This window comes from Canis lupus, chromosome 20, assembly GCF_003254725.2.
Source record: "Canis lupus dingo isolate Sandy chromosome 20, ASM325472v2, whole genome shotgun sequence".
Classification (NCBI taxonomy): domain Eukaryota; kingdom Metazoa; phylum Chordata; class Mammalia; order Carnivora; family Canidae; genus Canis; species Canis lupus.
Genome location: NC_064262.1, coordinates 5,950,340 through 5,963,260, shown reverse-complemented (window position 1 = coordinate 5,963,260; position 12,921 = coordinate 5,950,340). Strand labels below are relative to the sequence as shown.

The following is a 12,921-nucleotide window of genomic DNA, read 5'->3' as shown; positions in this document are numbered from 1 at the left end:
AACAGTATGGTCCCTGCTACCATTATCATCAGAGGGTGTTGCAAGGCTGAATAAAGGCAAGAGATTTGAGAGCTAGAGGCTTGATTCAGGGACAGAACACAGTACTGAACAGGAAAGGTGGTGTGTGCAGCAGGGACCAAGGGGAGTATTCTTACACTCTAGAGTCACATCCATAACACTTGTCATCCTTCCATCCTGCAGGTGGAGATGGGGCCCTTTAAGCACACAGTGGACGATGGGCTGGATGTGCGGAAGGCAGCCTTTGAGTGCATGTACTCGCTGCTTGAGAGTTGCCTGGGCCAGCTGGACATCTGCGAGTTCCTGAACCATGTGGAGGATGGCCTGAAGGACCACTATGATATCCGGGTAGGATGAGCCCCCTGCCGGACCTATGCCTACTCCATACCAAGGGGACGGGCCATCACTGGGGCCCGCTGCTTGTTTGTCCTCTACTCTCCACCCCAGGCACCCCCATGAAAATAACTGCTTTGTTCTTTTTCAATAAGAAAGAGAGCCAACCTCTCAAACACCTTTAGTGGGAGTTTACACTGGGTGAGCTCTTGGGAGGATGGTTTAGCAGTAACTAGAAACTTTTAGAATTTTCAGACACACTTTTGATCTGGCAGTTCCAGCTCCATGAATAGAACCTCTGAACTCACTCCTAAACCCACTCTGAATTTTTATGTTCAAGATTGTTCTTCGCAGCTCTGTGGGAGTTGCGGACAGCTGGCATCTTCCTGAATCTCCACCCATCAGAAGTGACTCAGTAAACAGGGTACCTCTGGTCATGGATTGCTAGCCGCACGAAGAAGAGTGAGCCAGGTCCTGTGGCACTAATGTGAGAGACAGCCAGGACCCACTGTCCATTGATAAAAGCCAGTTGTTTTTACAGGCATTTTTCCCATGCTTTTCTGTTCTCACACATTCTGGCCACATGGCCCTCTTGCCTGCCCTTCTGGAGCACAGGACAGGACAGGGCCTGGGCATCAGTGTAACATTTTGACCCCAATGTCTGGGCTCCTCTTGGTGTTGAAGAGAGTGGGTATGACATTTTTTGAGACCCCAGAGTTATCTTTTTTTTTTTTTTTTTTTTAAGATTTTATCATTTATTCATGAGAGACACACAGAGAGAGGCAGAGATACAGGCAGAGGGAGAAGCAGGCTCCATGCAGGGAGCCTGATGTGGGACCCTATCTCAGGACCCTGGGATCACGACCTGAGCCAAAGGCAGACACTGACCACTGAGCCACCCAGGCACCCCATCCCCAGAGTTATCTCGTTGAGTCTGCATCTTGTTCTTGGACAGTGGGTTTATGATGCCCACTTTTCAGGGGAGAGACCAGAGAACTGCCTAGTTTAAGGGCACCAGTCGGTGGGTGGAGGAACCCTGGGTCCTGGCGTGTGCTGTGTGATGCTGTGCTCTCTTCTACTCTGGCCCCAGCCCCCCTCCTTTACCGTGGGTTGTGGACAGCGGGTGAAGGTGGGTAGGGCATGCAGAATCCAGACAACCCTTCTTTATGCTGTGTATTGTTTGTAGGAACTTAACATTTTCACGAGAGGCCTCCATTATTCTGTAGGCTGCAGTCAGGCCTGTAGATAGATGTGTTTAGCTGGCTCACACAGAAGCTTGTGTGGTTTTTTTTGTTTTGTTTTTTAACCTGTGTGCCTACATTTAAAAGTTGAGAGATCTTACATGAAAATCAGAGTCACTTTAGCACACAGGCCGTCAGCCCTGGGCCACGTTCCCACAGCCACAGTTGGCTGGAGCTGACAGCTGCTGTCTGGAGCGTGGACTCCTTACTCCTGCCCAGTTACCCTATGGCCCTCTTCACTCATGGACATACCTGCCTGGCCCTGTGAGCATCTGAGCTGGAGAATCGCACCTTCCCTGGTGCCTCTTCTGATCTGATCCTCCTCAGGTCAGCCAAGGGTAATTGGCCTGGCAGCTCTTGTCATTCAGTTTATGGATAAGGAAACTGAGGCCCAGAGCAGGAGAGAGTCTAGCAGGGCCCTGGTGGGCATTAGTGCTAGCGTTTGGACCTGAGCTCCAGGCATTGCTACCAGAGCCTCTGATCTTCCTTGGGCTCTGTTCCTTTTGGTCCTGGGCCATTTGACTGTGAACTCTGCCTCCTTCCTCCTGGGCAGATGCTGACCTTCATCATGCTCGCCCGACTGGCTACCCTGTGTCCTGCACCTGTTCTGCAGAGGGTGGACCGGCTTATTGAGCCACTCAGAGCCACCTGCACCGCCAAGGTACCTCCCCACCCCCACCCCACCGAGCCCTGGGCACACCTGTAGATTGTTTACAGTTACCATTTGTAGGTGGCGTATGAAGTGCTTCGTTGTCATAATCCTGTAAAGTATTTCTTATTGTCACCACTGTATACACAGGGGAACAGAGAGGTAAAGTTATTGACCTAGGCTACCCAGCTAGTAAATTGCAGAACTGGGATTCAAACTCAGCTCTTTCTTGCATTCATTAAACATTTCCTGGCTGCCAGGCCTTGTTGCATGGTAGCAGGAATACAGCATTGAATGTGGTGGGTTCCCTATTCCCACATCCTAACTGGGAAGCTGAATCAGACTCTTGGAAAGCTAAAACCCTTTGATTGGTTGATTAATATAGGGCAGGGTTGCTACTAGGCTGGAGTGCCTCAATGATCCAGGGGAGGGATCTGGAGTGGAAGGCCTAGGGGGCTGGTGTTGGGAACAGAGCCTGGCACACCCAGTATGTATCCAGTAATTACCTATTGACTGAAAGAACTAACTTGGGTTTTGAAAGGGTAGAAATTAACCAAAAAGAGGGCAGAGTATTCCAGATTGGACATTAAAGAGGACAGATACCCATAGAACAGTGATTTTCAAGTAACAAAACCTTTTCCAATAAAATGAAATCTTCTGTGGATAAAACAGGTAAGATTGGAAATTTCTTTTTCTTTTTTTTCTTTTTTTTTTTTTTAAGATTTCATTTATTTATTCATGAGAGACACAGAGAGGGAGGCAGAGATAAAGGCAGAGGGAGAAGCAGGCTCCCTGTGGGGAGCCCAATGTGGGACTCGACCCCAGGATCATGACCTGAGCCGAAGGCAGATGCTCAACCACTGATGTCCCAAGATTGGGAATTTCTTAATAGATAGAAACTTATCTTGGAAGTTTCAGTTTGTAACATATGCCTGGTATGAAGTCAAAGGAAACAGTGGTTGTGCGGGGCCATTGCAGTCTTGACAGTTTCAGTGGCCAGATCATTTCTAGGCTTCTTTTGAGCCATTCAGCATGGAGAAAAATCACAGTTCACAGGGAAGGGCTGCAGATTGGTGTTGCAGCATCAGGACAGCCCTTCACTCAGTTGAGATGGCAAGAGGAGATTTGATCTGAGGCCCACACAAAGGCCACTCAGTCTGGCTGCACAGAGGATGCTGTTTGTCCAGTTCTGTGATGAGAACTTGCTGCATCTGTGCTCACAATCCCTCATCCACTGAAACCTACAAAGCTCTGGAAATCAAAAGCTCCCCCCTCCCCCAGAGAGAGAGGGGGGGGGCGCACACATAGCAGAGGAAGAGGGGGAAGCAGACTCCCCGCTAAGCAGGGAGCCCAATGTGGGGCTCGATCCCAGAACTCCAGGATCATGACCTGAGCCAAAGGCAGACACTTAACTGACTGAGCCACCACCCAGGAGCCCCAAACCAAAGCTTTGTATAATAACTTGTTTGGCCACAAAACGTGACTTGAACTGACCTGAGGCTATATATGACTTTTATTTCTCTCTCATTGCAACATTCATAATATTCTTTCATTTTTCATTTAGTAGGGGAAATATTAATGTATTTGATTACAGGATATTGTAGTATGTTGTCTGCACAAGTCACCTTTCTGAAACTCCCCAAAATGCCCAATTCCAAAAGCACACCTGGCCCCGAGGGTTTCGGAGCAGGGCGCCTGGACCTGTGTTAAGTGATTTAACCCTCAGAGCAACTCTATGGGACGGAGGCTCTTATCCTAGAAAGGGAAGTGCAGCTCACAGTGACTACCTGAAGTCACAGCTCTTACAGGGCAGAGCTATTTGAACCCAATACTGTCTAATTCGGATGGCAAGCTCTTAACCTCTACACTGGACCCTTCAAGGGGAGGAGTCTGTGTCTGGGCTCAGCCAGGGGCCTTGAGAGGAATTTGGATATTATTCCATAAGCAGTGGGGGAATTCTGAGATTCTCTGAGTAAGTAGCAAAGGGTGGGGGATGAAGAAACAAGGAAAGCAAGGCAGTTTGGGGAGTGTTTCCATGCAGTTGCCTGTGCAGAAGAGCTAGCACGGTGGGCATCGGAGTCAGGGGTGAGGATGAGGCCAGCTGGGTGACTGTCATGGTGACCCATTCATTGAGTTCAGTCATATGGTACCAAGAACCTGTTTTAAGCAAAGATAGGCTGAATCCTCCTGTCAGGGAAAGGAGATAATTAACATTTTCCAGCATCTGTCACCATCCAGTTATTTATTAATGAAAAGAACGGTGAGCAGTTTAGATTGGCTGGTCAGAGGCCCCCTGTGACCTTGAAGTTGGTTCAAATGACAAAGAATCCCCCTCTGGGGAAATCCAAGGGGTGAAAGTACAAAAGGGTGAAAGCGCAAAAGATGCGTCAGTTTGGAGGCTGGAAGCAGGGGAGCCTGCTGTGATTTAAGCTGGGAAGGATTACAGGTGGCTGAGAGGAATCGGGGGACCAGTGAGGTGGCTGGGGCACAAGGCCGGGCTCAATAAAGCATGGCTCGTTTCCCACCTTAGGTCAAAGCCGGTTCCGTGAAGCAGGAATTTGAGAAGCAAGACGAGCTGAAACGCTCCGCGATGAGGGCAGTGGCTGCCCTGCTGACCATCCCAGAAGTAGGGAAAAGCCCCATCATGGCTGACTTCTCTTCTCAAATCCGATCCAACCCCGAACTTGCTGCTCTCTTTGAAAGCATCCAGAAGGATTCTGCTTCGGCCCCCAGCACAGACTCGATGGATCTCAGCTAGTCCTCCCCCGGCCACCCCGGGGTGGAGGGGGGCCCTTCCTCAAGAGAATGAGGGCCGACCCACCCCTGAGGCCTCACCGCTCCTCCAGCCCCCCTGAGGCTTTTGCTCTTTCCTCATCTCGCTGGGGGCCCTCCTGCTCCTGGTCAGGGCTTACAGTGCCTTCTCCAGGGACCCCAGCTCGAGGCCCCCAGCAGGAGCTGCAAGGCTGCCAACAGTTGGGCCCTTTAACTCAGGACGGTTGTTCAAAGAAACAGGGCATGGACATCTTCCAAGCCCTTCCGCACAAACATGGATGTGATCTCACACTGGGCTGTCTGTACTGAGGGGGTCCCTGCCTCACAAAGGACTAAGTCGTGTTTAGAAATCCTCTTGTGCTCACAGCTGCAAAAGTTTAGGAGGCAGCTGGCTGGCCTTCCTTCCCACTTGTCCCATATTTGTCCCTCAGTTCTTCCACTTTCACTTCACTCGCCAATAGGCCAAACATTAGTGCTTTGGCTGGGCATTTTAGAACTTAAGCTTCTCTGAGCTGTTCACATTTTAGAATTCAAAATGCTTTAACCTCTAATTGGGAGTAATGAATCAGAAATTTGGCCTTTTGTAGGGGGTGGTCAGGATAAGGAATTAGATCCAACGTGGGTGGTTTTTAATTTCAAAGCTCTTATGTAGCCAACTGGGAAATAAGCAGAAAGTAGAGCGCCTTTCATGTCACCTGCTAGGTGTAACCGGTTGGTTTGTCTTTCTGAGGAAGGTTTTGAACATATTATTTCTGGTTTTTATAATTGAAGACACAAATATTAAATGATAGGCTAAAGAGTTTTCTGTGCTATCCCAGGTTAATAAAGGAGAGATCATGCAGTGTTACTTTTTTTCTGCACACTTCCTCTACTCAGTAGACCACTGTCCGTATACTTCTCAAGTTAAAGGAATCATGGAATTTAAAGGTTTCTGACTAGGTTTTGAACTGGAGGCAGGCAACCTGTAATTTACCTACCCAATTTAGGGGACTTAAATCCACTCATGGCTAGCATGCCAAGAAAATTATAACCAGGGTAGTATTTGTCACCCAGGTTGATAGGGAAAAACAAATACCCTATAAGCAATGGTCTTGTTCTAGAGTACCACATGCCATATCCCCTGACCATAGTGCCATTCACTACCAGTTCTTGGAAAGAGTATTATAACCTTATACAGACACGCCTCGCTTTGTGCTTTTCAAATAGTGCCTTTTTTTTTTTTTTTTAACAAATGGAAGGTTTGTGGCAACTGTGTGGAGCCAAGTCTACCAACACCATTTGCTTACTTCCTGTTGTTTTGTTAATTCTGAATATTTTACTTTTTCATTATACTTGTTATGGTGATCTGTGATCTCTGATGTTACTATTAGTGCCTGAAGATGTAAGTGAACTGCTGCAATCTCATGAGGAAACTTTAAATGGAGTTCTTATGAACAAAAGTTTGAGATGGAATCTACTGGTGAAGATGCTGGTAAAGATTGTTTAACTGAAGAATATTACATCAACTTAATAAAGCAGGGGCAGGGTCTGAGGGGATGGACTCCCAATTTTGAAAGTTCTCTGGGTAGTATTGTCTAACAGTATTGCATGCCACAGAATAATCATTCTTGACTCAGTCAATGCAGTAAACTTTATGGTCTTAATTTTAAGAAAACACCACAGCCATCCCAGCCTTCAGCAACCACCACCCTGATCAGTCAGCAGCCATCAACATAGAGGCAAGACTTTTCACCAGCCAAGATTACAACTCACAGAAAGATGTTTAGCATTTTTTTGCAATAAACTTATTTTTAAAGGGATGCATTGTGTAGACATGCTACTGCACAGTGTGTAAACGTTAACTTTTGTATGTTTAAATGTTTGACTTGCTTTATCAGTAGTCTGAAACCAAACCTCGGTGTCTCTAGAGATGCCTGTAATTCACAGTTAAATTCTAGCTATCGTGGCCTCAGGTTTAGGGCTATAGTTGAAAAGGCAGTTTGTTAAATCCTGAATACTGATAGAGGCCCAACGGTCATGTTAAGGACCCTACACCTTCAGAAAACTCTTTAGGTGCTGACAAGGTTGCTCTGGGAGCCAGATGCCTGTGCCCTATGAAGAATCAAGTATCCTTTATAAATCCCCTCCAACTGGAATATTCCTCAGAGCATTAATTGGGAAAAGAATAATTTCCAGGAGGTGTCAGTTAAGAAACTAAAAAGTAAATTCAAAGAGGGAAATGCCAGATGGTAGTTTTATGGTTTTATTAACACAAATATGACGCGCACATAAGCTGTTTATTCATTTTCTTCGCTACGCAGCCTGGCATTGGGATTGGTGACTCTGATGGCCAGCTGGGCTGCTCTTTCCACGATGGCTTTGCGGTTCTTGGAGGATACATTGTGAGCAATCTCTGCACAGTAAGATCTGGAAGAGAAGCAGTTAGTGAGTAAGGAGCAAGCCAGATGTGAGCATACACGGAGTTTCCCTGGGAGGGCAGTGGTTTTTGGTCACATCACCTCTAGAGCCACAGCAGAGAAACAATGGCGCTGGCAAAGCTAATACAAGACCCACACAGTCCCAAATCCCAAATTCCTATTCCATGGTACCAGCAGTAAGGCTCTTATTAAAGTTTTCCCTGGCAGTGACAGAAGCACTCTCATGGTCCCCTCTCATTTAATCCTAACAGCAGCCTTGTAATCCAGGTATTGCCTCCATCTTACAAACCATGACCCTTACAGGTGGAAGTGAATTCCCAAGTTAGGTATTTAGAAATGGGACACGGCTAGGATGGCTCAGTCCCAGATTTCAAGTTCAAAGGTTCTCTCCCAATCCTTTCAGTCAACCGGCCCAACACAGTCTCAGGGAGCTTGGACTTGCCCATGAAGTTTTTAAACTCTCTAAGTAACCAAGAGCGGAATCCAACAGTCTGATTAAACCAAAGGTTTCCTGCCCCAGACATTAACATTTTACTGGTCTGCTGCAGACAAAATTCAATTGAGAAGATTGACTGAAGTCATCCAGCAAGTAGGTATACTTATTTCCTGAATATCTGGGTGCCATATACTGTTCTAACCTCATTCCTCATAGCTGCACCAGGCAGTTTGGTGTGGTTTGGTAACAAATTGGCCTAATGAGCACATTTCAGGGAAGAAGTAATTTTTGACACCATCAAAGATTAAGATGATGATCTAGGGGCACCTGGCTGGCTCACTCAGTAGAGCATGCGACTCCTAGCTCAGGGTCCCAAGCTCAAGCTCCATGCTGGGCACAGAGATTATGTAAAAATTAAAAACAAGGGATCCCTGGGTGGCGCAGCGGTTTGGCGCCTGCCTTTGGCCCAGGGCGCGATTCTGGAGACCCGGGATCGAATCCCACTTCGGGCTCCCGGTGCATGGAGCCTGCTTCTCCCTCTGCCTATGTCTCTGCCTCTCTCTCTCTCTGTGACTATCATAAATAAATAAAAATTAAAAAAAAAATTAAAAACAAAATTTGTATTTATTTACTTTTTAAGTAAGCTCCATGTCCAACGTGGGGCTTGAACTCACAACTCTGAGATCAAGTCACTTGCTCTACTAAGCCAGCCAGTAGCCCCCAAAATAAAATCTTAAAATAAAAAAGGGCACTCTACCCCTGGCGGAATTTCAGCAGAGAGAAAGCAAGCTGTAAGGAATGACTAAGGCCATGGACGTACATAGTTCTTTTTAAGAACTCTAGCAAAATGGGCAGCCTGGGTGGCTCAGCGGTTTAGCACCGCCTTCAGTCCAGGGCCTGATCCTGGAGACCCGGGATCATGTCCCACATGAGGCTCCCTGCATGGAGCCTGCTTCTCCCTCTGCCTGTGTCTCTCATGAATAAAGTCTCAAAACAAAACAAAAACAAAAACAACTCTAGCAAAATAGCCTAACAGTGAGACAAGCAACTCAAAGAACTTTTTTGTCTTCCATAAGAGTCCACTCAAGCTCAAAGTAGCTATACTTTGAAATAGTCTGATATAATCTGTTTTCTAACATTGAAATCTTTTTTCTCAAAAACTCCTCAGGTCCTTGTCCACATGTGTATTTAACACTCCAGTCACTATACATATCATCTTAAATACTTTAGTTTCTACCTGGGCATTTTCCACACATAACAATCATTTTAAATGTACATGTAACATTCACCCAGTGCTCGCAATCTCACCATTCACAAATTATATTTCAACAATTCAGTTACTGCTGCAATTATCAGTTTCACAAAGTTTCCCTGCTTTTCATTTAGGGATAAATATCCAGAAATGAACTTGTGGATTAAAGGTCACAGATTCCAAATATTTCTATGGCTCCTGACACAAACTGCCAAGCTAGTATCTTTTTGGCAACCAGCAACATCTGCACAGCAGCATTTCTGCTACCCAACGGGGACTGCATCTTTCTGTCACAATTCTGATCCACCTAACAGGTAGCCACCCCTAATTCCTATGCTCATCCAAGGATTTCCTAAGGAAATTCCCCAGCATTTTAACATCCAGTTAAATTCCCAACCTAGAGAACTCAACCAAAGAGAGAATAATGGCTTCGTTTATTTCTATTACTTGTGTCTACAACTGCTATAGATAAAAGATCTTTGTAAGCACACACACAGATGCTACAATTAGTCACCCTTTCCAAGTCCTAATTAGGAAAACACAAGTCTTCAGTTTCTGTTTAATAGTAGCAAAGCAAATTGTCCTCTGCTTAACCAAAAAACACCATTCCCTCTAACCCAGACTCAAAGCAACTAAATCACTTTGTGTTAAATGTTTTCTCATCCCATTGACATAGTTTTGACCCAAGCAGACTACAAGTTTCTCACACAGAGCTCATAAATTGTCTTCTCAAAATACTTGGAAGTAATGATGTGAACCCTCCATACACTCTTGCATCTCTACAACTTTGTGCAAGTCACCCTCTGCCAAGTCTTCTTCCTTCCCTCCACCTCAGATCACAGAGCTCTGATCAGGCAACTCGTCTATATTCCTATAGCTTTCTGAAGGAAGACACAGCATAAAGGTGCTCCTTAGGTCTGATACCCCCCCCCCCCCCCCACTTCTACATAAAGCAACATTCTGCAAAAAACTGACAGTAAATACCACAGTGTTTTTATTGTTAGGCAAAGTCCTTCTCTTTGCAGGTCTTGGGTGTCTACACTTTTCAGGACAAGTTCCCTTACCCTGCTCCAGCAAAGGAAACATTTCAAAGCCCCAACAACCATTCTTTAAGCTCCTGAGAGAAAAACACACCTCTTCCAAATGTATTCTATGAAGTCTAGAGTCCCTACTAAAAATGCTCAGATGCAGACTGATTCCTAAACCCAGAGGTGGGACCCAACTCACTTGTTGCACATCAGCAGCACTTCAAGCTCCTTGACGTTGTGGACTAGGAACTTCCGGAAGCCACTGGGCAGCATGTGCTTTGTTTTCTTGTTGCTCCCGTAACCAATGTTGGGCATCAAGATTTGGCCCTTGAATCTTCTGCGTACCCTATTGTCAATGCCTCTGGGTTTCCGCCAGTTGCGCTGAAATAAACATGGGAGGGTTAGTTTCTTTGCTAACAACTCTTCCTTTTGAAAGGAAAAGGGGACTCAATGAAAAGTAAATATACCAAATAGTAGCTGTCCTTAAGTATTTCACTACATCTTTCGATTTTTCTTGGTGGAAAATAATAGGGCTTCTGCCTTTGACTACCAGGAATAAGACTCACATTCACACTCCTAATAAACAGAGGACTAGACTACAAACTGACAGAACATGAAGGGATTGTGTACTGTTAAGACTGAGTGGCAGGGACGCCTGGGTGGCTCAGTGGTTGAGTGGCTGCCTTTGGCTCAGGAGTCCCTGAGGAGTCCCGGGATGGAGTCCTGCATTGCCCTCCCTGCATGGAGCCTATTTCTCCTCCCCCTGTCTCTCATGAATAAAGAAAATCTTAAAACAAAACAAAACTGAATGGCATAGGTTTCATCACTGCACTTAAGATGTTAACTTTTCTCATCATAAAATAAGGATCTACTTCTAACAGCCTCCTAAGGCCACCTAAAATGATTCAAGCCTCTAGATAGATGCCTGAAAATAGCCAAGTGCCCCTAATCATTTAATCAAGTGACCGAGTGCCAGTAAGACATACTTGGAGAGCTGGCTTCTAGAGAGCTCTACCACCAACCAGACTGGTCCACCTGCCAAAGGTGATCTGACCAGGTGATGCCAGAAATCCGACAGCCCATTTAGGAACAACCCTCCCACCCCACCCCCCAACGAACACTTCCATCCCGGTACCATATGTATGCACCTTAATTTTGACATATCGGTCTGACTGGTGCCGGATGAACTTCTTGGTCCTCTTTTTAACGATCTTGGGCTTCACCAGAGGTCTGAGGGCAGCCATGATGCCTTCAAGAGAGAGGCAGAGACGGTGTCAAGCAGTCCCGGAAGGAGGTTTCCCTGCTCAAGGCTTGAACGCTGTTGCAGAGTGTCTTCCAATCACCAGCTACTGAGCCAACTGGGAATGGAATGGGTACCTCTGCCAGGCTTGCTGTCCCTCCCGCCTCCGAAGCTGGCAGAATACCAACCACTCTCCAGACGCGATCCTGGGAGGTCAGGGGTCACCGCCCCCGCTGAAGTCAAGGATGCCTGCTAGCAGCTGATCTGAGACGGACTGTCCCTCACACGCTCTCGGCTGCCACAGGGCAGCAAATCCCACTTCCACGAGCCGCGCACGGTCCAGTTCCGATCAGTTACGCAGAGCTTGGGCAACCTACACGCACTGGAGTCTTTGTTCCCTCCCCGTAAAATGGGAACGCTATACGGCACACGGGGCGCCCGAGGTGTGTAGAGGAACCTGGGTTTCCCCCTCAGGGGACCTACAAAACCACGATGCCCTTGTAAGATGTTCCTAGGCCCCCCGAACTCTCCGTCTTACCTGGAGATCATCCGAGGATCGATTAAAAACCTTCCTCAATGGGCAGCCCGGGTGGCTCAGCGGTTTAGCGCCGCCTTCGGCCCAGGGCGTGATCCCGGAGACCCGCGCTCCCTGCATGGAGCCTGCGTCTCCCTCTGCCTGTGTCTCTGCCTCTCTCTCTCTCATTAATAAGTAAAATCTTTAAAAAAATAAATAAAAACCTTCCTCAAAGCGGCAGCGCACCGCGTTCCCGTCACCGCCTCTGTGGCCGGTAAACGAGCGCACCCGGGCCCGCAGCATTACCTCCTCGAGGACGACCACGCGGCTTTATATTCCCAGAGACCCGACCCGCTCGCTACTGGCTTTCCTGTCAACGCGAACCAAGCGGCTCTCAGCTCGCGTGCCGGTTGTCCGTGTGGCGGTCTGGCCGCAGCGGCAGCCCCGAGACCACAGAACTGCACGGGAGCGTCGGTCGGCGGAAATAGAAAATGCACGCGGCGCGGCACCCATCCCGGGCCAAGGGGACTCGAGTGTCCCGGTCACACGCCGCAGCCCTCGGGTCGCTCCACGGCCCCCACAAGACCCCCTAGGCCAGACACGAACAACGGCCCTCACTCCCAGGGCTCTGACAAGCTGCCCGCGACCCTCAGAGACGTCAGGCGGCTCCGGGGCACGGCAAGGGGCCCTGGGAGGCCAACCTCCGCCAACGGCTGGGCCGCTGCGCTCTGCTCCTGAACGCACCCCAGCCCACCGACAGGGACAAAGCCCACCAGGACTGCAGCTCGGAAGGGCAGGCCGCCTGACCAGGAAGCGACAGGACCCGACGAACACCGCACACACGCGGATGGCTAGAGATTAAAACTCACCCAGCGATCGATGGCTGCCACCTCCGCAGGCGGCGCCGAGGAAGAGAGGGGAAGGTGGCGCGCGAGGCCTGATGGGACTTAACCTCTGGGTCCTGGACAGGGGAAAAAAAGAGCGCTTCCGGGTCTTGGTCCCTCAAAGAAAAGAAGGACAC

General features: G+C 48.0%; 2 protein-coding genes and 1 non-coding gene across 6 annotated transcripts in view; 1 reads left to right on the top strand and 2 right to left on the bottom strand.

Annotated features, from left to right (window-relative positions):
* CAND2 (cullin associated and neddylation dissociated 2 (putative)) overlaps positions 1 to 6,812 on the top strand; it is a 34,161-nt gene extending 27,349 nt beyond the window's left edge. For all 3 annotated transcript variants that reach the window (XM_049097656.1, XM_025449385.3, XM_025449389.3), the window contains 3 exons: positions 202 to 366; positions 2,146 to 2,253; positions 4,772 to 6,812. In XM_049097656.1, coding sequence (XP_048953613.1) covers positions 202 to 366; positions 2,146 to 2,253; positions 4,772 to 4,999 — 501 coding nt within the window. In that variant the 3' untranslated portion in view covers positions 5,000 to 6,812. The remainder of the gene's footprint in view (positions 1 to 201; positions 367 to 2,145; positions 2,254 to 4,771) is intronic.
* Positions 6,813 to 7,241: 429 nt separating this feature from the next.
* On the bottom strand, positions 7,242 to 12,897 carry RPL32 (ribosomal protein L32). 2 transcript variants are annotated; one of them, XM_049097663.1, is made up of 4 exons: positions 12,770 to 12,897; positions 11,295 to 11,395; positions 10,346 to 10,527; positions 7,242 to 7,419 (listed from the first exon to the last, which is right to left on the bottom strand). In XM_049097663.1, exons 2-4 carry the CDS (start codon positions 11,388 to 11,390, stop codon positions 7,290 to 7,292), a joined length of 408 nt encoding a protein of 135 aa, XP_048953620.1. In that variant the 5' UTR covers positions 11,391 to 11,395; positions 12,770 to 12,897; the 3' UTR covers positions 7,242 to 7,289. The 2 variants fall into 2 exon arrangements, with proteins under 2 accessions (XP_048953620.1, XP_035558702.1); XM_035702809.2 differs by lacking the exon at positions 12,770 to 12,897 and adding an exon at positions 11,925 to 11,948.
* LOC112663002 (small nucleolar RNA SNORA7) lies at positions 11,463 to 11,602 on the bottom strand. The gene has a single exon (XR_003138993.1). It is a non-coding gene; the product is annotated as a small nucleolar RNA SNORA7 (small nucleolar RNA).
* Positions 12,898 to 12,921: the final 24 nt, after the last annotated feature.